This window comes from Macrobrachium rosenbergii, chromosome 26 (genome assembly GCF_040412425.1).
Source record: "Macrobrachium rosenbergii isolate ZJJX-2024 chromosome 26, ASM4041242v1, whole genome shotgun sequence".
NCBI classification, from domain to species: Eukaryota; Metazoa; Arthropoda; class Malacostraca; order Decapoda; family Palaemonidae; genus Macrobrachium; species Macrobrachium rosenbergii.
Window position 1 is genome coordinate 26421291 of NC_089766.1, and position 24181 is coordinate 26445471.

General features: G+C 37.6%; 1 protein-coding gene across 3 annotated transcripts in view; it reads right to left on the minus strand.

The window, feature by feature from the left end:
- Positions 1 to 24181, minus strand: part of LOC136853115 (homeobox protein PKNOX2-like) — a 638842-nt gene that overhangs the window by 188482 nt on the left and 426179 nt on the right. For all 3 annotated transcript variants that reach the window (XM_067128415.1, XM_067128414.1, XM_067128416.1), the window contains exon 2: positions 7056 to 7389. In XM_067128415.1, the coding sequence (XP_066984516.1) occupies positions 7056 to 7297 (242 nt within the window). In that variant the 5' untranslated portion in view covers positions 7298 to 7389. The remainder of the gene's footprint in view (positions 1 to 7055; positions 7390 to 24181) is intronic.

Sequence of the window (24181 nt, forward strand, 5' to 3'; positions counted from 1 at the left end):
AAACTTAATAGGGTGGGAATGGCAACAGGATGAAATGAAATACAGTATGGAAGCGTATTCGAGGATGAAAAAACATATCTGGGTGCAAATACAGTAGGGAGGTGAAGTACAACGGGAGGCGACAGACGATACAGAGCGCGAAAATGCATCAGAAGCTCTACTACGGCGAAAGCCATGAAAGGAGAAGTTGTTCTGCGGAGTGCAGGGAGGGGCCACCAACAGAACATGAGATCTGCCGAAGCACGAGGGAAAGGAGCAGAAGAATGTCAATGAAACAGACAAAATGGGAGACAAAAGAGGAAATAACGAAGCACTGAAAGGGAGAAGATGAATACACAGAAAATAAAAAAAGGTAAAAATACACGATCAGATAATAGTCAAAAGGAAAAGAAATACCTTGAAAAAATATAAGCAACGCAGAAACGGAGAGGCCTGACTTATTATCTACAATCACCTCCATTATCCCAAAGGCACTTTTCACAGTCTTCCATTAGATTAAATTTTAGCTATTTCTTCATTTCGTTTACATTTTGTGCAATTGTAACAATAATAATGGACTGAAAAATCAGCAACCACAAGTAAAAGAGGAAAATTCTTATAATAGTTATCACCATTACTATTTTATTATATTATATATATAAATTTGTGAGAATGATAAAACTGAAAAGCGAAAATAAACAAGAAAGTAAATACACCCTCTTTTCTTTCACATTCATCCCATAACGGGAGAGAGAGAGAGAGAGAGAGAGAGAGAGAGAGAGAGAGAGAGAGAGAGAGAGAGACCAATTCAGGACACTACTAAAACCCTCCCTTTCCCCTCTCCCCCTCTTCATCCAAAGGGACCCCCATACCCCCTTTCAAATCTTTATCACCTACCAAGAAATTCCATCTTCTAACACCTCCATCGCCCCTCATGCCTCCCTATCACATCGCACCCACCTTCAACCTCCCCCCTCCCCGCCCCCTGCTACTAGCATCCCATTCTCGGGCCCTTCCTTCTCAAAAATTTCGGAGAGAGAGAGAGAGAGAGAGAGAGAGAGAGAGAGAGAGAGAGAGAGAGAACTATTATATGCAATGAAAACATATTTAGGTTGTACATGTACAAAAGCATCCATACACATACACACACACACACACACACATATATATATATATATATATATATATATATATATATATATATATATATATATATATGTATATATATATATACTGTATATATAGTTTTACAGACAAAATATCAGACTGATCCAAAGGATTTTCAGATATTGAACAGACAGTCATATAAACTACTGTACATCACAAAGAGAGAGAGAGAGAGAGAGAGAGAGAGAGAGAGAGAGAGAGAGAGAGAGAGAGAGAGAGAAAAAGTTGGAAGAAAGATAAACCTCTAAAGCACACATCCAACCCTCATCACCGTCAGGGAGCCACTGAAAGGCCGGCCTTGGTAGCATCGCCTATATATCACCGTCTTAGGCCAGTATGGATATATTCACAAAGGATCAGTGTGACTTATGTAGACTTATAGTGACTTATGTCCCTACAGCTGACTTGAGAGAGAGAGAGAGAGAGAGAGAGAGAGAGAGAGAGAGAGAGAGAGAGAGAGAGAGAGAGAGAGCGAGAGCAGGACGATCATAAAGCTCCTTCCCAAATTCATGGCTTTATCTGCTTCAGGCCGTACACCCCCAACCCCCTTTCCAGAACTCCTGCACGGGGGAACCCTCTCACACCCCTTTTTCTCCAATGATTCCCTATTCGTTTTTCATAAATCTCTATGGGACAGTACCAGACTGTGACTAACATTATTTTAGTTATAATATATTTTCATGATGTTGCCTTGTAATATGTACAGTATATCATGCGATATTTGGATATATTTACTCTTTTATTTATCATGTGTTATCTGTAATGATTGTGATTGTTGAAGTTTCGTATTTAGTTTGGCATCAGATCTCAAAGGAACTAATGATTTATATAACTTAATAACGTAATTTAGAATGAATACTATCTTTCTTGATAAAAGCATAGTATAAGGAACACGTGTGTCCTAGTGAGAACTTGTTTCATTTCAATTGTCATCAGTTGAGATAAGAGAGAGCGCTTTGCTTTGGGTTAACGTGAGGACTGTTTGGAATAACAATTGCCGATTCGTTCGGGAAATCAACTCAGTTTTTCGTCTTGGTCATAAAACACGTCAATCATAATTAGCCGATTGCTGTGTTTCGATCGTGTAAAGATTTCTGTAAAAGATCTCTATTCAAATCTTGAGTAATTCTTGATAGTTTAAATTTTGCTTGATTAATTTAAATTCCTCATAAAGTTTTTGTGAATTAGTTTTGTTTCATAATTCAATTCAAGAATTAATTAAGTTTTGTGTTGCAAGTAATAGTAAATTTTTCAGATTGTGACTTCTAATGATGAATTTTGAATTTAAAAATAAACTTTTGTATTTAATATTTAAAAAAAAAACAGTGTTTCATTTACTGACCACCAATGAATAGGATTAATTGTGTGTGCATAAGGCAAAGTGGTAAACATGTTTTGTTCTTTTAGTTTTGCTATAGTGAATTAAGACCAGGGAAACAGTTAAAGTTGTTTGATGGAGTGATGCCCTTTTACTCTATTTCTTCTTTAATTGTTGATACCTCACACATATTCTGATAAACTTAGTTTGATTTTTCAAGTGATTAATAAGTTTTTTAAGGGATCACCATTATCTTTAGAGTACTCAGTCGTAATTCCTATTGTTTTGAGAGTTCCGGTACCTGGCTGAAGTGAGGTAAATTTTTGAGTTTTGAGATTAGTTGTGTAATAACCAGGCACTTGGTACGCATCGTGACAATATATATATATATATATATATATATATATATATATATATATATATATATATATATATATATATATAATATATATTATATATATATACATACGTATACATTTAAATATATATTTAAAATAAAAAATAAATGATTGCTTCACCTGGATAACATCCATTTAAAGAACAGCAGTTTTCAACTTGAATCAGGAGATATAAATCCTTCACGACAAAATACAATTCTTTTTTATTTACCCATCAATCCAGATTTATTGTCATCCGTTCACGGATAAAATATTTGCACGTTTTCTCACAAGAGAATTATTATTATTATTACTAAGATAGTTTAACCAGACCACTGAGCTGACTATCAGCTCTCACAGGGCTGGCCCGAAGGATTAGGATGAAATACCAGGCCTAGCTAGGCCTGAGGCCTAGAACTGGGACCAAATAGGTCATTCGCTTGATGACGAATGAATGAAAATGAAATTTCAAAGAAAAAACTGTATATTAAACATTAACAAACATTTGGCAAATAATTTTATGATTATATGGCAACAAACGTTTCCAATGAAAATGTTGCCCGAATAAAAATGATATGAACAATATTACAACAATGCTTACATTTACATGAAAGTGAACTTCAGTTCAGGTTGACGAAAGTTGAATTTTTACTTCCGTTTTTCTAATCATAATTTTTTCGTTATACATTCGTTTCTATACGGGGATTTTTTTAAAATTCTAGCCAGTCAAGGATTAATTCACACAAGCAGTAAATATGCCTCGCTGCCGAACTCGTCAGTTCCAGAGGTCCTTTGTTCCTCACACCGTTGGACTGTGAACAGTCTCCCTAAGGACGGTGTGCAATTAGCACCTCAAGAGTTTAAGCGTAGATGCAGTGTATTACTACCCTAAAGCAATTCTCCTTGTATCGTAATAACTTATATTTTTATGTTTATTCATTAATTTTTTAATTTGTTTTTTTTTTCTTTTCTAATAACTGATCTTTTCTTGCTGTACCTCCTATTACCTTGTTACTTTTTTCAAATGATCACCATACTCTTTGGCAGCTTGATTTTAAAGTCAACGGCCCCTGTGGGCTTGTTCCATACGAATAGGGTTAATCTTCTAAATAATAATAATAATAATAATAATAATAATAATAATAATAATAATAATAATAATAATAAGTTCACAGCTTGACAAGTCTGAAACATTCTCAATATAAAACAGTACACATCAAAATAAGATGTCAAATGAACACCCGAAAACCAACTGGTAATATAATTCACAAAATCGTTTATTCTAATGACTTGAAAGTACGATATTCGGGGACGCTTGGTTCATCTGGTACACAGGTAACCTTGAAGGGTTAAATGAGACATCCCAATACGGATTAAAAAATAATAGTTAACCCTTTATCGCGCTCACTTAGCAAATATCATGCGGATAACCACAGGATATTACTACCAATGGCTGAAAACACTTATCAAATGCACTGTCACTAGCAGTACGCTGTCATTAACAGAACATCTCTTCATTAAATTTTTTATCTAACAATATGCTGTCATTATGAGAACAACTTCATGAAATTTACTGGCACCAATACTATGCTGTCATGAACAGATCTTATTATCTTAGCCATGTGAAATATACAGCTACTGGCAGCAACATGTCCCTAACAGGATAAGTCTCTTATCAAATCAATGCTGTCATTAACTAGATACTCGTAATATCGTCATTGGTGGAAAGGTCTAACTAAGGGCACTCTTTTCAACCTTATGCTATCTTGACAAGATGTTATCATCAACGGCTCTTATTAAAAGTACTTTTGTTAATACTAGACTGATGAGACATTATAAGTACCAAAGAGGTCTTATCAAAATGTATTGGTATTAACATTATATCATTTTAAACTTTCATTACATTTAGTTTTAATAACACCATGATTCCACTCACGGAAAACCATTATCTCAAGTAGAATTTTTTAAATGTACTGTTATTAACATTATGCTGTTATGAGTTAGGTAAAACTCATTACATTTACTGTTAAGAACACTATGTTGTCATTAACGCGACATCATTACCACAAACAGAAAGCTCTCGCTAATGTACTGTTAACATTACGCTCTTATGAGTGTGAGAAAAGTCATTTGAGTTTACGGTTAATTACATTACAATGTCATTTATGGAATACCATAATCAATATGTGAAAGCTCTTTTTTTATGTACTGTTATCAACAAATACCATTGTCAGTGGAATACAGTGAATGCCATTTTATTTGCAGCATGGTGTCATCAACAGACGATCAAGGGCGAAGAGGACGAGGACAGAGGAGGAAGAGGATAGAGGAAGAAAGGACAGAAGAGGAAGAGGACTGAGGAGGAAGAGGACAGAGGAGGAAAAGGACAAATGAGGAAAGGACTGAGGAGGAAGAGGACAGAGGAGGAAGAGGGCAGAGGAGGAAAGGATTGAGGAGGAAGAGGATTGATGAGGAAGAGGACAGAGGAGGAAGAGGACAGATGACGAAGAGGACAGATGAGGAAAGGACTGAGGAGGAAGAGGACAGAAGAGGAAAGGAAGAGGTCAGAGGAGGAAGAGGACAGAGGAGGAAAAGGACAGAGGAAGAAGATGACAAAGGAGGAAGAGGACAGAGGAGAAAGAGGATAGAGGAGGAAAGGACTGAGGAGGAAGAGGACAGAGGAGGAAAGGACCGAGGAGGAAGAGGACAGAGAGGGAAGAGGACCGATGAGGAAGGGGACTGAGGAGGAAAAGACAGAGGAGGAAGAGGACAGAGGGGGAAGAGGACTGAGGAGGAAGAGGACAGAGGAGGAAAGGACAGAGGAGGAAGAGGACAGAGGAGGAAATGGCTGAGGAGGAAGAGGACAATGGAGGAAGAGGACAGAGGAAATGACTGAGGAGGAAGAGGACAGAGGAGGAAGAGGAGAGGGGAAGAGGAAGAGGGGACTGAGGTGGAAGACAGAAGGGGGCTGAGGAGGAAGAGGACAGAGGAGAAAATGACTGAGGAGAAGAAGAGGGGGAAGAGGACTGAGGAGGAAGAGGACAGGAGGAGAGGACAGAGGAGGAAGAGGACTATGGAGAGGAGAAAATGACTGAGGAGGAAGAGGACAGAGGAGGAAATGACTGAGGAGGAGGACAGAAATGACTGGGGAAGAGGACAGAGGAGGAAGAGGACAGAGAAAGAAAGGAATGAGGAGGAAGAGGACTGAGGAGGAAGAGGACAGAGGAGGAAGAGGACTGAGGAGGAAGGGGACAGAGGAGGAAGAGGACTGAGAAGGAAGAGGACTGAGGAGGAAGAGGACTGAGGAGGAAGAGGACAGAGGAGGAAATGACTGAGGAGGCAGAGGACTGAGGAGGAAATGACTGAGAAGGAAGAGGACTGAGGAGGAAGAGGACTGAGGAGGAAATGGCTGAGGAGGAAGAGGACAAAGGAGGCAGAGGACAGAGGAGGAAGAGGACAGAGGAGAAAATGACTGAGGAGGAAGAGGACAGAGGAGGAAGAGGACTGAGGAGGAAGAGGACAGAGGAGGAAAGGACTGTGGAGGAAGAGGACAGAGGAGGAAAGGACTGAGGAGGTAGAGGACAGAGGAAGAAGAGGACTGAGGGGGAAGAGGACTGAGGAGGAAGAGGACTGAGGAGGAAATGACTGAGGAGGAAGAGGACTGAGGAGGAAGAGGACAGAGGAAGAAGGGGACTGAGGAAGAAGAGGACTGAGGAGGAAATGACTGATGAGTAAGAGGACTGAGAAGAAAGAGGAAGAGGACTGAGGAGGAAGAGGACTGAGGAGGAAGAGGACAGAGGAGGAATGACTGAGAAGGAAGAGGACTGAGGAGGAAGAGGACAGAGGAGGAAATGACTGAGAAGGAAGAGGACTGAGGAGGAAGAGGACAGAGGAAGAAATGACTGAGGAGGAAGAGGACTGAGAAGGAAATCACTGAGGAGGAAGAGGACAAAGGAGGAAGAGGACAAAGGAGGAAGAGGACAGAGGAGGAAGAGGACAGAGGAGGAACAGGACTGAGGATGAAGAGGACAGAGGAGGAAAGGACTGAGGAGACCTTACCTTCGTTCGGGTTGCCCCAGGTCCCTCAGTGTGAGGCACCTCTGATGTGAGGAAGAGGACAGAGGAGGAAGAGGACTGAGGAGGAAGAGGACAGAGGAGGAAAGGACTGAGGAGGAAAGGACAGAGGGGGAAGAGGACAGAGGAGGACTACTCACTTGTAGACAGCCCTCTTGTCAGCCTCGAACTGCGCCTGGTCGTGGTATCCATGGTGGTCGGGAGGCAGGGGCTGCTGTCCGGAGAGGCACTGTTCATGGGCGGGCTGTGGGTTACTAGGATGGGCGGCAGGGGGCACGACTGGCTGGGGCGTGGGGGCCGTGGCCCCCCCGACTCCCGTAGCCCCTGCAGAGGGAGGGCCCCCACCGCCACCCCCCTGCTCTGGGTAGCCCGCTGTCATCATTCTGACCTAGTGCACAACCACACAAACACGCCACGCGCACCCACGCACGCACGCCCGCACGCACACACCACCGTCGATCAGCCCGTCACGGCCTGTGGGAGGAACAGATAGATACATGTCGCTTAGTTCCTTTTACAGAAATAACAATTATGAGAACAATATTATTTCTGACACTATTAACAGAATGAACAATACAATAACACTAGTGATGAAAAAATAAAGATAATAAATAAATATAACTATTTCTGGAATACAAATTTTATACAAGTATATATATATATATATATATATATATATATATATATATATATATATATATATATATAATGGAATAATACAGAAAATTAACAAACATAATTTTTTGGCTGAAACATTTCATACAAATATAAGTATATTATATATATATATATATATATATATATATATATATATATATATATATATATATATATATATATATATATATATATATATATATACAGAGAGAGAGAGAGAGAGAGAGAGAGAGAGAGAGAGAGAGAGAGAGAGAGAGAGAGAGAGAGAGAGAGAGAGGTGGTCCAGCGCGTAATGATATTACAAAAATAACTATGAAAAAACAACGGGGAATGAAGGGAAGCCCCAAAAAAGCTCAAAAAAAAAGGGAAAAAGATGACCGTCATTGAATACAAGGGCGAGATCTACCCATACTAATCAAATTATTAAATAATTAATTGAGTTGTAATCGGGATGTTAATCAGCAATTATTTCGCTAATTCGGATCTTTAACTGTAAAAAATAAATAAAAATCCATAAGCAATTACCCGTCAGTAAACCAATTATTAATTCAATTTAAATGGGATTTTCGCCACTTTCGACCTAATGCTTTTGGAGCTGCGATTAAAAGGAGGACAGAGAAAAAATCCTCTCCAAAAAGGTTTTTGCCTCATGATTAATTATTTTCTTTTAATGGTATGATTTCCCCGGTTTCCGTGACTTTTTGGCGTTTGTGTGTGTGTGTGTGTGTGTGTGTTTCTCTTGTCTCATGTTTCTAAAAATAGGACTCGTCTTTGACCTTTAGGTGTCCGTTTGTGACATCCTCCTGTCTCTGCACCTTCGTTTTTAAGGACAAGGTGTGAGGGTTTGTACAAATATCATGTCTGTATGTTTGGTCGAGACTTGGTGCATGTTTGTGAGCAGTGGAAAACTCTATCTACTTATCACAGCGAGCTGAAAAAGTATGTGCGTATGTGTGTGTTCCGTTTGTATGAATGAATCTGTAATTCATTACTGCTATGAGCTTTTTCGCAGCATGGTGGGTTAGTGGTATGATCATTCTTTCTACCGTACGCGGGTTCGAATCCCACAATAGTAAATGGAGTGACGGTGCTTATTCCAAAACTTATGCCTTGTGCAAACGTCACAAGTAGGTTTTACATATCTTACTGAGGCCTTGGAATATTCATGGACATTTATACTTGAAGCTTTGCTTGGCTGAGAAATCATTTCGTCAGTTAAGCCTTGATTAGTTGAGAAATCATCTAGTCAGTTATATCTATTAGGAATTGGCTTGACTGTCTTTCTTAGTGCTTCTACGATGCCATTTTCCAAACACCTTTTTTTGCAGGTCTACTTTCGGACCCACAAACACGAAAAAATATTTTAAACGTACCTTTGAAACGAAAATCTCTTTGAGATCTACATATTGCTCCGACAATTCTCTTCTCAGCACATACCTTTGGCTACAAAGAAAAATATTATAAACATACCTTTGGCAACATTATTGTTTTGGAAATACATTGACGAAGGTTGCAATCATTTGTTAAGTGATACAGAAAAATTTTATTTTAAACGTATCCTTCGTATAAAATCTGAATAATTTTATATGCCCTTGACTTTAGAAAATATATATATTCATATATTTTTTTACATTTCCTAGACTTTAATTTTTTTTACTTCTAATGTTAAAAATTAACATTTTTATATATTCATGCTATATAAAACTTTTCCATATTATCCAGGTTTTAAAAATTTTTTTGCATATCTTTCAAGTGGGAAAAAAATATATTTTCTATATTCCTTTGAGTTTAAAACTCTCGATTTCTTCTTACGTGGAGCTTAAATTTCTAGCTTTTACCTATGAACACATCTTGCGATAAAACTATATTCCTTTTACAATACTTTGGATACAAAAAATATTTTCATCACAGCACTGCGACTCTGAAGAACCAAATCATTAGGTAGTTACTACTGTATTACAAGATGCTCAGATTGGGTGTCCCGCCTTTCCCTCTGCGGAGAGCGTCGAAACTTCAGTGGGGCAGGGGTCGTCTGGTAATGCCGTGCACTGATGACATCGGTGTATCATCCGTTGATGTTGGTGTATCATCCGTTGTTGTTTTGGTTATCCCACAATATAACTTTTTCAGTGAAGATGATTCATATGCTATGGTGTCTTGTGGTATTTTACAACGGAGCTTACGTAATCTGCAGTCACCTACTTGACTAGTATGTAGATGCGGATGATAAGAACTACTTGGAACTGCCCTGCAAATATTGAAACAAAGTGAATGACCCAGCCTTCATGACCTGATCCCCGTAGGAGCAGTAGTGCAGTCAGTTCATCTCACTCGATGCACTGCAGGCATTACTTGGTTCTTTGTAGTGTTCCTTCAGCCCCTAGCTGCCTGCAGCCCCTTCCATTCCTTTTACTGTACCTGCGTTCGTATTCTCTTCCTTCCGACTTACTTTCCACACTCTCGTAACAACTGCTTCATAGTGCAACTGCGAGGTTTTCCTCCTGTATTCTTTTCAAACATTTCTACTCTCAACTTCCCTTTCAGTGCTGAATGACCTCACAGGTCCCAGGGCTTGGGCTTTGGCCTAAATCACATATTCCAATCCCAATTCACGAACTGGCTGTTTTGAGCGGACCTGGATGAGTTGGCGAGGATTCGGTGGTCGTGAATGGCGAAATAACACTTCCGTATCTTGACTGCATTCTTCTCACGTGCTAGGTTTTAATCCTTAGGATTATTTCTTCTATGATGGCATCATTTCATGAAAGTTTCTTGAAAAGCCTAACATCCTACACACAAGGTTGGATATAACAACAGCTGATGAGTGAAACAGAAAAATATTTCATGAAAAAAAAATTGTCACTGGAAGCAAAAAAGTTTCACACACAAAAAAAAACTTTAACTTAGAGGAAAACAGGCACAAAAAGGCAATAGCCCAAACCGGCAAGAGAACTCGGAAGCAAATTTGAAGTTATTTCAGGTTACAGAAAAAGGAAAATGTCATTCCTAGAAAAGTGTGAAAGAGTGGCCAATAATTTATAAAAAATATATATCTTGCTAAGAAAATATTGAAAAAAGAGGAAAACATTTAAAGTCAATAACGGAATTTAAAACTTTAAGAACCATACTGGAAAAAAAAATAAACAAGCTGATTTCGTCATAAAAGCCCCCTCACCGAAACCCAGCAGGAGCTCGAACCCAGCAAGCAACATTCGGCGCCTGCATCAGGCAGGTGCTTTTCCAAAACCCTTCAAAAAAAAGTATGCAGGACCTCGACCCCAATGTTCGACACTCTGAGCCTACATCAGGCAGGGCGCTTCCTCCCCGCTCCCACTTGAAACAAAAGAAAAGCCCTACGCAGGACCTCCACACCAGTAGGCGACACTCAGCGCCTACACCAGGCATTATTTTTAGCCTCTTGAGGGAAAAGTCTAACGGCTATGGAAATAAGACTGGGGAAAATTTTGAGACTTGTATTTTACGAGAAAAACTTGGCTTTAAAATATGAGAATATTTAAAGGGAAATGACCGGACTTCTACACGTAGGGGTGAGGCTGGAATTTTGGGATTTAAAAGTGAAGAAAGATTTGGTTTTAAAGATGTTTATCAAGGCTCTTCTTGCAAATAATCAAAATAGTGGCAAAATATCGTTACCCTACTCCACACCATTTTCTTTCTTTCTTTGCTTTTTTGTAGTAAAAGACAATTTAACTCAAGCTTATTATAGCATGAAAACAAGGCACCAAAATGATTATCTCCAGATATCTTCTTGAAACTCTCAAAGAGAAATCTTTCCTCCATTCCTAAAACGAAATGCTATATGTATTAACAATAAACGCTACCTCTATTGTTTGATTTCTTCCCTTTATAATACAAAAAAATGATATTCGGCTCCTTGAATCCTTTACCTTCCAAAAAACAGAAGGCATTTTCGCCATCCGGTAGGTCATAATGAACGCTTCCTCTACTCTTTAATTCGCGCCCCTTCCAAAACAAAAGGCATTTTTAGCTAAATAATGATAGTGAAAGCCTCCTCTACCCTTGGATTCTCGTGGCTCCCAAACCAAAACGAATTTTTGTCACCTACATGGTGACCATGACTGCTCGGACCTTTTCATTCCCTTTTCTTTCAAAAATAGAACGCATGTTCGTTCGTCAACTAAATAGTTACAAAAAACGCTTCCATTAGTTTTTTTATTCCTTCCCTTCTCAAAAATAAGAACGCACCTTCACGAGAGACCATGAACGCCACCTGTAAACTTTGACGCAGTCCTTTTCTCAAAACAAAAACAGATTTCAGCCATCCGGTTGGCAACGATGAACACTGCCTAGACTGTGACTGGCGGCCCCCTTTCAAAACGAAACTTCTTTTCGCCAGCTGAATGGTGAAAATGAACGGCGCCTAGTCTTCTGGGGGTCCTCCCCGCCCTTTCCCAAAACAGGCCCTTCCTCGTTTCAATAGGCAAATAGATCTGTATGGGCTGACTTCCCCTGTTCAAATATCTCCCGCTCTGGCCTTTCTTGCACCTAGGTTTCTATTTCAAAGCAGATTTCTGTGTTGATTCTGCTTGCTCTCTCTCTCTCTCTCTCTCTCTCTCTCTCTCTCTCTCTCTCTCTCTCTCTCTCTCTCTCTCTATATATATATATATATATATATATATATATATATATATATATATATATATATATATATATATATATATTACATGCAATAGTTTTCTACAATGATTTATTCTACGACCTACCATCTTAGAACCACATTAAATGTTAACGTAGTGTAGTGTAAGTTTCATTGTCTCTATCTCCTTTTAACTCCGTTTATAACCGAGAATCAATCCATAACTTTACAACTGCAATTTTTTTAATCTATCAAACCTATCTCTGCATGTGCCGTTAATTTCTTCGACTCCTCCTCAGCCCTCGTTCTCCTCTCTCTCTCTCTCATACATGCTATCCTTGTTCCTCCAACACCACCAGTATCTCTCTCTCTCTCTCTCTCTCTCTCTGCTGTAATGGCCTCGTAACTTGCCTAAATTAAAGCGGGTCTGTGGCCTAACACTCAGACACTAATTCTCATACAACATTATCTGGTGTCTTCCTCTGTGTACCGCTTTCTCTCTCTCTCTCTCTCTCTCTCTCTCTCTCTCACCTTGTCTGTACCTTCTCCCTTTATCGCCCCTACGTCGCCTCTTTTCTTCCTCCCTTTATTAATTTTTCCACAGAATATAGAGATCACGGGACAGGTCGGCTGACTGGATCTTCCTTTGTCCACTACTTTATTCACTATTTCTCTGTCTCCTTTTTCCTCTTCTCGGTGTTGCCTTATCAGGTGTTTTGTTTTGGGAAAATAGTTAGGCAATGTTGTTACTGCTCCTATTTTTGTCACTATTATTACTACTCTTCCTCATTTATTTGAGACATTCTTGTCATATTCTTGTGGAAGTCTAAACGTATGACGCGCTGTTACATAATGGAACGTAATGATCGTATATGTTACTCTGTGTGTATGTGTGTATATATATATATATATATATATATATATATATATATATATATATATATATATATATATATAAAATTGCATGTTGACGGTAACCTAGTTCTGAAAATGTGTCAGTCTATCTCTGTAACACTATCCGAAATTTTATCCGTTTAATTGTCAGTGGTGAATGACGTATAGGATTTTTGTGGCCTATGTGTATTCGTCTTTCTAGCGTCTTATTTGTATACTTGTTTGTTTCGACGTATTAATTACATCATTCATTTAATGACCCAGTTACAGGTTTGACTAACGTTAAAGTTAAGCAACGACGAATCGGATCAGCGCGTGTATAGGTGACCACTTGAAATTGCTGACGCCATCGGCACATACAGTACAGTATGCCTCCCAAAGATCGAGGGGAAGGGAACGCAAGCAACCTCCAGCGTCACTACTTTCAAAGGGTACACTTTATATATATACATAGAGATATATATTATATATATATATATATATATATATATATATATATATATATATATATATATATATATATATATATATATATATATATAATATTCCATAACAGGGGATGGATAAAATGAGAACAACGGTCACTGCCATATTAATCTTTGACTGCTGAATCATGGTTAAATTTCAGTTCTTTGCCTCATCTAATATCTTTTTTTTTTATTTACTTTTGCATTTCAATCCATTCCTCTAAAATATCGATGTTTGCCTGACACCGTTTCTTTCTTTTCTGTCGTAACTGAGTTTAATCAAAAGCTCTATTCAATATATCTCTCTCTCTCTCTCTCTCTCTCTCTCTCTCTCTCTCTCTCTCTATGTGCCATATACCCTTTATACGTCGTTCTAAGTTTTATTTCTCAGTCTTTATTGCTCGTTTCACGTGTGCTCTCCCTCGTGCTTTATGTGTCCATCTATCTCTTCCTCTCTCTATTTATCTCTCTCTCTCTCTCTCTCTCTCTCTCTCTCTCTCTCTTTTAATGAAGCTTACTTCTACTTGCTCACGCACTAACAAATGATGATTCTCTCACTTTCCGTTCATCTTTCTCTCTCTCTCTCTCTCTCTCTCTCTCTCTCTCTCTCTCTCTCTCTCTCTCTCTCTCTCTCTGTTAACAAGAACCTTCTCTGACCATCAGGATGTTACTTGTAACTTTCGTCTCTGTTATTGGGTGGAGTTCGGAGATCCACACCAGGCGCCCCAAAATCTCAAAATCTCAGAGCAAGCTTTCTCTCTCTCTCTCTCTCTCTCTCTCTCTCTCTCTCTCTCTCTCTCCAGGGTGCCTTCTCTTTGCCCATTTCCCCCCGTTCTATCCCCAATACTCCATCTCCATACATATCGTCCGTTCTTTATTGCCTTCTGTAATCCTCACCACCGTTATTCACTTTTGTCTATGTCCACGTTCTCACTGGCCCCAAACTCTCCCCCCGCCAAAAAAAAAAAAAAAATTTTTCTTACCTTTCCTCCCAGTGTCTTGTTTCCCTAAAGAAATCCTCAGCCCCTCTTCTTAGTGCATTTAAAAACATCCCAATCAGACAACAAATCTTCAAAGTTTCTCATTAACTTTCCTTATATGCATTTTGCCTGACGTTCACTTGCTGAACCAGATGCCCTAGCCGAGGCCAACGAGCCTCAGGACTTTATTATCGCGTCATGGCAACCTATATGGTAACAAAACGTTCTGTTTCTTAACGTTAGGTGACCAGCTAAATGTAGAGAAGCCTTCAAACAAGTTGGCTGCAGTTTATAGTGGTAGATTTGCTATGCTTCATATCAATCTTTATTTGTTATTCCTCATCTACCTCCTAATACTTCAGCCACCAATATGGGCCCATTTCCAGTAAGATCCACTGGATCCCCGTTCACCTGAGCCAGAAATTAGGTTACAGGTGGTTAGCTGACTGCGACAGGGCATGGGGCTAGCAAACGTACCCCAAAAAGGCTAACACCATCTGGAAGTTGGGGGGAAATCTTATTTTCCACTCGTCTGTGTGTGGGTTTGTATTTCCAATTTGTCGCCATGGAAATATCTTGATTATCGTTGTACTTTCTGACCATGCAAAGAAAGCAAAAGCTTCCTGGGATTCCGGAGGGAAAAGATTTATTAAAGGCGCAGATTATCTGCATGACTATGGTCACCATGTGGCTTACCAGAGTTGTGTTCTCTACCCAGTGCTCATTTTCCTAGTTGGTTTTATCATCATTAGGCCTTTTTTCCACTGTCAGCCTTTTCTGATAGCAAGCGGCTTCACAGTGACCTTTTTACTACTGACTCACTAACCAGAACATTATTATTATTATTATTCTTATTATTGCGACACTTTTCTTACGAGGTTGTATCTTAACAGGAAACAACAAAAATCACACGAGCAGGTCAGACCTCTTTGAACGGTATTATTCACAGTTATCTTGTAAGGATTTTTGTATGCCTTAACCACTAAACATCCCGTTCAAATATAACTGGAGCTCTCTTCGCCATCATAGCTAGCAACGTTTACTGTAAAGTTAACCAATTTCTTTCGCCTACCATCACTATCATGCCTTCCTGTTTCCTAGTACCTTTATAGCAGGTGTACTGTGCATCACCTTCACACCTCACAGACTCTTCAAATGCTTTCGCAAGGTTTCGAAGCTTCTCAGCTAACAGTATCTACCATATCACCTGCTATTACACGTTACTATACCAAACTATTATTCCTCATATTCCCTAGCTTCTCTTAAATGATTAATGATCATAAGTATTAAACAGCCACGGAGAATTTACAAACAGTTAAGTCAGTTTTATAAGTTACTCAGTCATTATCATTCAATTATCCGGAAAACACTGCAGAAAAATAATGTATCTGATAAATCACATTAAACGAGAAAATGGACGAATAACGAAGATCAAAATCTGACCACAAATCTGGACAGAAATGAGAAAAATATGAAGAAAATGAAAATATCTTCCCACTGATGGCCACAGCTACAAGGTATCGGGGACTTTTCGTCTGCATACGAAGCCGCCGCTGGGAACATGTCCGCGCACCGAATACGTGATGAATTCTCTTTATTTATACGGGATTAATACGGATCCCTGTGACATACGGGCCGATGCTTAATCCCCCACCACCCCCCCACCTTCCCTATTACCCCTTCCACACACGAAAACCCCATCCCCCTTTCACGCTATCATTCCAAATGGGGACGTAGATATATAGCAGAGTGAGAGAGAGAGAGAGAGAGAGAGAGAGAGAGAGAGAGAGAGAGAGAGAGAGAGAGAGATTATTAAAAAAATATGCATGATAGTTATTTAGATAAAGCCTATTGAAAACACGCAAATTATATACAATATCAAAAAGTGCATGCTTCCAGAAACAAAATAATTCCACCAAAACAGACGACTGAAAATAATATAAACGACAAAGGGAAACAGAATAGAAAAAGAGAAACGATTCTCTGGCTTTCTCCTTCGTCGTGAAACGAACGAATTTTCTTCTTACAATGAAATCCAGAATAATGCTATGTATATATATATATATATATATATATATATATATATATATATATATATATGTATATATATACACATATACTGTATATGCATATATATATATATATATATATATATATATATATATATATATATATATATATATATATATATATATATATATATATATATATATATATATATATATATATATATATAATCTACTTGTCATTTTTTTTACCAGGTATGTATGTAACTTTTCGATTTCGTCACACTGATTTAGATAGGATTATCACTAAAACGCTAAAATCCAGTAGATGCTGGTACCCATTTACAGGTAGGTGTACTGGTGAGCGGTAGATGAGTGGCGAACTACAGACCAAACAAAGGTGAGCCCAGCGTTGCACCACTGAATGCCTTCATTGTTCAAGGCAGAGCAGGTTTCATTTTTGACCCTTTAAAGAAACGAGGACGTCTAATCAAAGGGAATTTCATGAAGTAGATGAGGTTACATAATAAATTGGAACCTTTATGGAGGTCACGAAGTTTGGGTCAACTGCTTCTTCAATCATTATAGCCACTCGCTTCCATGATGAAAAGTCTTTGCCTTCATTGCTTTCAGAATCCTATAACCTTCCTCATTTCAGGAAGTGGGTCTGTTATTACTTGAGAGGTAACGACAACTAACAATTTTTAAAATTTAACGATAGCATTATCACATTTTTTTTTTTTTTTGACAAGCCTTGTTTTGGGCATATGGGCGCCCAAATAACTAAAGCAAAAATAAATAAATAAATAAAACAAATAAGATTTGCCCTTAAATAGTGGAAATTTGGGATCCCATGTGCGTCATCTATTGCTCGAAACTCTCATTCGATTCCCGATTTGATTCCTACGACAATGACAAGTGATTTCTTCAGGCTCCCTACTTATAAAAAGGAGCAGCAACATTTTTTAATCTCCTCTGTGAGGCTTCCGCATTCTCTTCCTTCTTTCGTTTTCCCGTGCTTTCAGAGGCTGGTCTATCATTCCCCTCGGGGTCACAAGATAGCTTTATTTTTTCCTTCCCTTCTTTTTTGTCTCCGGGGCCTGGGCTACACACAGATATCAGTTCACAAAACCATAATCATAACTGTCCTTTATAAGGAGAGACAGACAGGATGACAATTGCAATTTGTAAGATTAACATCCACTAGAAGGAGTATTCTTGCAATAATTAAAAATATTTTAATAAAGTCCAAACCAATTTGTAAGAATAGCCAAGAAAACTGTTGTCGTTAACATTATCTGAAAGTACTCTTGCAATTACTACGAACAACTTACGGTAATCTTGAACATACTGCAAGATCATTGTAAAAATTGGTGCTATAAACATGAGCTGGATGGAGTAACTTGCAATGTCTAAGAATAGCCAAAGATATCCAATCATCAATCACATATTAATTTTACTCACTAAATCTCTCGATCTAAAACACATATTTAAAAAATAAACAAATACAAGATAATGTACAATAAAATATATGCCTACTAGAACAATCACGAGTTGAAATAATACACACACACACACACACACTATATATATATATATATATATATATATATATATATATATATATATATATATATATATATATATATATATATATATATATATATATATATATATATATATATATATATATATATATATATATATATATATATATATATATATATATATATATATGACCTCTTATGACCCTGGTAGGCCAGTCACTAAAGCCTCGGCATGTCACTCGGGAGACCGAGGTTCGTTCCCAGTGTGAGTCACAAATTTCTGTTAAACACGTGCTCATGTGTTCATTATTTCTGTATATATACATAATATATACATATATATATTTCTGACTCACACCGGGAGCGAACCTCAATCTCCCGAGTGATATAACAAGGCGGTAGCGAGTGAGCTACCAAGGTCGTAGAAGAAGTTGGAACCTAAGTACTCTGTACCTGAGTGTTCATGTGTTTATTATTTTCGTCATACCTCACGGTGAAGAGCTAATTCGAATGAAATGGCAGCAACTGACTCGCTGATGGGTCGGGAAGTTCGGTAAAATTCGCAGGTATTTTAGGTTCAGAAGCCTGCCAGGGAAAAACCTCACGTTTGGAGTACTTAGGTTCCACCTCCTTTTATGATATGAGTGTTGGCCTCGAGAACAAGATTGTTCAGGTATGCCGATGATGCAACACTTGTGGGTGTAGAAAAGTCTCCACATACAAGAAATGAAGCTGCCCTTTGTCTCAGTCGTGACATGGACCTGATTAGTGTGGTGCAGTGGGTGGGGTATGAGGTTGAACTCAAGTAAAACAAAAACACCACTGACTAGCAGATCTCATACAGATTTTCCACCCCATCCTCCCCTTCAAGTGAATAGGACTCTGCTGTATGAGTCTGAGGCTTTAACTATTCTAGGTGTAACTTTTGACTAACATCTTACTTTTGAGAATGTCAGCAAATGCTGCACGAAATTTAGGTATTGTACATAAGGCCTCATATATTCATAACAATGATAAAATTAATACAACCTGTTTTAGGTCATTTATCCTTCCTTTAATAGAATACTATCCTCCGGTGTGGATGTCTGCTTCTGCCAGAGATTTATCCATTTTAGGTTGAATGGATCTTGGTGGTATGTTTCTGTTTCCTAATATTAGCGGTTATGACTTGAACCATCGGCGGGTGGTTTCTTATTTGTCCATTTTTTATAAGTTGCATTTTAACAGCAGCAACAATATGCAGTAATAAACCTGGCTATCGAACCTCTCAGTTCCAGAGGTCATTTATTCCTCACACCGTTGGACTGTGGAACAGTCTTCCTGAGGATGTCGTCCAATTGCAACTTCAAAGGTTCAAGCGAAGATGCAATACAATACTACCCAAATACAACTCACCTTGCATTTTAATAATTTACTAACACTTTTATCTCCTTTTTTATCAATTTATTTATTTTTAAATTTTTTAATTAGTGATCTCTTCTTTCTGTATTCCCCTTTACCTCCTATTACTTCTTTCGAATGAACACCATATTCTCTGTAAGCTTGAATTTCAAGTCTATGGCCCCTGTGGCCTTGTTCCATATGAATAGGCTTCATCTTCTAAATAATAATAATAATAATTGGTGGGTCAGTCATTATCACCTTGTTCTGTCACTTATTTCTGTGGAAATCGTGCTCATGTGTTCATTATTTCATGTGTTCATTATTTCCATATATATATATATATATATATATATATATATATATATATATATATATATATATATATATATATATATATATAATGTGTGTGTGTGAAGGGGTTAGTATTTTTACAATTTTACTGCAAAGAGGGTTCATCCTTAATTCAGCAGACAAGTTACGAATGTGGTAATGATAGTTGTGTTGTTTTTCCTCTTGGGCCAACCCCTGTTAAGGAACACTGATTAGTGCTGATATATATTTTCATGATATTCCCCTGTAAAATGTATATCTTTCCATGGTGTTGATATATTTACTGCTCTGGTTGTCATGTGTTTCGTGTAATAACAATAACTGTTGAAGTATTGTATGTAGTGTAATGTCAGATCTCAAAAGAGTTGGTGGTTTAGATAACAACGTAATTTAGAATTAATAGCATCTTTCTTGATAATAGCGTAGTAGCGGGAAAGAGAGATTCAAGTTAGACCAGATGTCAAGTTTTGATTCAGTTGTCATCGCGAAAGATAACGTGTTGACAAACAAGAGAATAGGAGTCGAGTCATGCGAGGTTTTTGTCTCATACGAGAAAGACAAATGATTTCGCAATGTTACATACATTGTTCTGATTGTGTCCCAAACAAGTATCTGGTAAAGACATGTACCTTTTGAGAAATGTGGACAAGTGTTGCACAGCACATGGCAATTGCGTCATGCCTAAGAGTACATTGCTCTGATCACGTATTGTTCTAACATGTTAGTTTTGGCCCCAAAACTTTTTGCTCTGGAAGTGACGTCATCTTCCTCTTCTAGAATTGTCTCTTGTATCTCGTTACCAAAATGCCTTAATGATGTCATCTGATTGTTTCATTTCTTGCTGGAATTCTAAAGTTTGCTCATTCTGATTTCAGACACTGTTCATTAGTCTCTCTCTCTCTCTCTCTCTCTCTCTCTCTCTCTCTCTCTCTCTCTTCAAAAGAGAAATTATTTAGGTAAAATATTTGTCTGGTCACTGGTATTAATCTTAGCTTTTGAGATCTGAATGTAGGAAAAGTGTGTAACAGTGCCTAACAAAAGTGTGTTTTGTGAATCTCAAGCAGCTGCATTTCAGGTGATTCTGCAAAAGTTTTCACAAGCTTGTGTAAGGTAAAGTGAATTTTACTTATTATTACCATGGTATAATAAGGTATATTATGAAATTTTTGCCTTAGAGAAATTATTGTTTGTAAATATTTTGTGTATTTTTGTGTTCTTGTGTCTGCAGTCTCCTAATTTTTCACATTTTATATACTGGTGATTTAACATTTATTCACTTAGCATTTTAAATATTTCTTGATAATTTAACATTGTATACTTGATTTAATTTTCATTTACTAAGATTTTCTTTCCAAATCTTGAGTAATTCTTGATAGTTTAAATTTTACTTGATTTAATTCCTTGATAAATTAAACTTTTTGTGATTTAGTTTTGTTTAATAATTTAACTCAAGAATTAATTAAATTTTGTGTTGTTTTCAAGTAATAGTAAAATTTTTCAGATTGCGAATTCTAATGATAAATTTTGAATTTAGAAATAATTTTTTGTATTTAAACTTTTAAAAAAACAGTGTTTCATTTGTTGACCACCAGTGAATAGGATTAATTGTGTGCATAAGGCAAAGTGATAAACATGTTTTGTTCCTTTAGTTTTGCTGAAGTGAATTAAGACCAGGGAAACAGTTAAAAGTTATTTGATGGAGTGATGCCCTTTTACTCTAATATATTTCCTGTTTAATTGTTGATACCTCACACTTGTTTTGATAAACTTAGTTTTACTTTTCACGTGGTTACTAAGCTTTTTAAGGGATCACTGTTACCTTACCTTTAGAGTACTCAGTCGTAATTTTTATTGTTATGAGAGTTCAGGTATCTGGCTGAAGTGAGGTGAATTTTTGAATTCTGTGATTAGCTGTGTAATAACCAAGTACTTGAAACACTTCCTGACAATATATACTGTGTGTATATATAAATATATATATATATATATATATATATATATATATATATATATATATATATATATATATATATATATACATATATATAAGCTTCAAATGCCCGTGTGACACTACAATACGAGTATAAGAGTGAGGAGGGGTCTACATCAGTTCTAGTAAATGTATCTGACTCCAACAGATGTATATCTATATGAGCTGCCTTAATCATTATTCTCTCCCAACACGGGTTCGAAACTCGGTGCAGGTAATCAGACATTCTTCACTCCATAGATGTTTCAATTATCAAGAGTATTTCCGTGGAAAGTGTATAAAAAAAAACTGGTAATGAGTAAGTTAATTAAGAGTTCATAGAATGACTGCTATATCTGGTGGTTGCTATAGATTAAAGAGGCCTTATACCAGTACGGACCCATGGCCCAAATTGTCCCGTAGGAGGCCTGAAGCGCACTTGCAGTCTCTGTGTGAACGCTTCCCATATGAAACTCTTCAGTGTGACTCTTTCAGTAACAAAACTCATTGAGGTTTATCACAACACAAAACAAGTTTCTTTGAGATGTTTGTCCCGATTTCAAATACTTCTAATAGCACTTCCTCAAAACCGTTTGGGGTGGGCGATTGAGGGAACAAATAAGAATAAAACTTATGAACAATAAGTTCATAATATTTGTGCCTCGTAGCTCTTCGTTGGGTGAGTCGGTAGAGCTGCGGACTGTCACTCGATGGGCCAGAGTTCAATTCCCCGGCCGGCTGATGAAGAGTTGGAGGAATTTATTTCTGGTGATAGAAGTTAATTTCTCGCTATAATGTGGTTCGGATTCCACAGTAAGCTGTAGGTCCCGTTGCTAAGTAACCAATTGGTTCTTAGCCACGTAAAATAAGTCTAATCCTTCGGGCCAGCCCTAGGAGAGCTGTTAATCAGCTCAGTGGTCTAGTAAAACTAAGGTATACTTAACTTTAAAGGAAAAAGACAAATTTATAATTTCTTCATATTATCGCTTCCCTCTTATATAAGCCACATAGTTAATACCTCGTTTGTTACTAAATAAATTCTATGATAACTGACAGGTATTAAGCTGATAATCAACATCTGATATCCATTCAGAGGAAATATGAAAAAATTATGACGTGATTTTCTTCAGGAACTATGACCTTCCTTCCTTCCTTCCCCGCAGTCGTGATTTTGCATATTTTGATTGACCGAGGTCAAATTTTTCACATTTAATTGTAAGAAACTCAAGCACTATTTTCTTCAATGCAGAGGCCGATGGGGACGACAACCTTGCCCAGACCTAATCTGCAGATAACGAGGACCAAAGTCTTACACTGATGTCATCTGCAAATTTCGGTGGAAAGTAATAAATAAACATAAAATATGATAAAGGTGTAAAAACCAATATTACACATCAAATCATAAAACACGAAGTAAACCAATTAGACACACGAATTAAGGAAGGATGATGAAAACTTGCTACATAACTCAGAAACCCTGATGACGAAGGAAAAATTTATAATAAATGCAGAGAAATAATGAAATGCAGGCAATTTTATATATAACACACAAGAAAAAATATAAACAGGTAATGAAACCAAAATTTCCTTTCCCGTATTCCATGTTTCTCTATCATTTGCATTTTCCTCCTTTCTTTACATCTCTTCTCATTTTCTAATCTCTCTCTCTCTCTCTCTCTCTCTCTCTCTCTCTCTCTTTTCTATACTTCACATACGCCTCCCTTATTTAAACGATCACCCCTTTTCCGTTTCTTTCCATTTACATTTCTCTCTCTCTCTCTCTCTCTCTCTCTCTCTCTCTCTCTCTCTCTCTCTCCATCCCTTGCCATTCCTCCCCTTCAGTCTGCAAAGAAAAAGTTGCGAGAACCAATAACAATAAATTAGGGAAAGGCATAAACAACAATAACGAACAAGGGGCGAAGAGGAAGGGTGAGGAATCCGAATGGTCGAAAATGAAGCGAAAGAGAAAGAGAAAGAAAAGGGAGACAAAAGACGAGAGAGAGAGAGAGAGAGAGAGAGAGAGAGAGAGAGAGAGAGAGAGAGAGAGAGAGAGAGAGAGAAACTGACAGCAAACAACGCCAAGTGTGAATTGCACACTTAGGGTGAAGATCCTGGTGGATTAACATACAGACACAGAGAAACAGAGATCATACTGGTTTATTCACTAAATGAACATACTAGTTACTCAAATGGTATGTGATTAGAATGAGTTTATATTACGTCGACGAGAGAGAGAGAGAGAGAGAGAGAGAGAGAGAGAGAGAGAGAGAGAGAGATACATACTTGTATATTGTATATACACGTATTATATATATATATATGTATATATATATTATATATATATATTAACGTTTGTCTAACGGTGATAACCATAATCTTAAGAGATGCTGAACCTGGTCAGTGTCCGCCTATTAT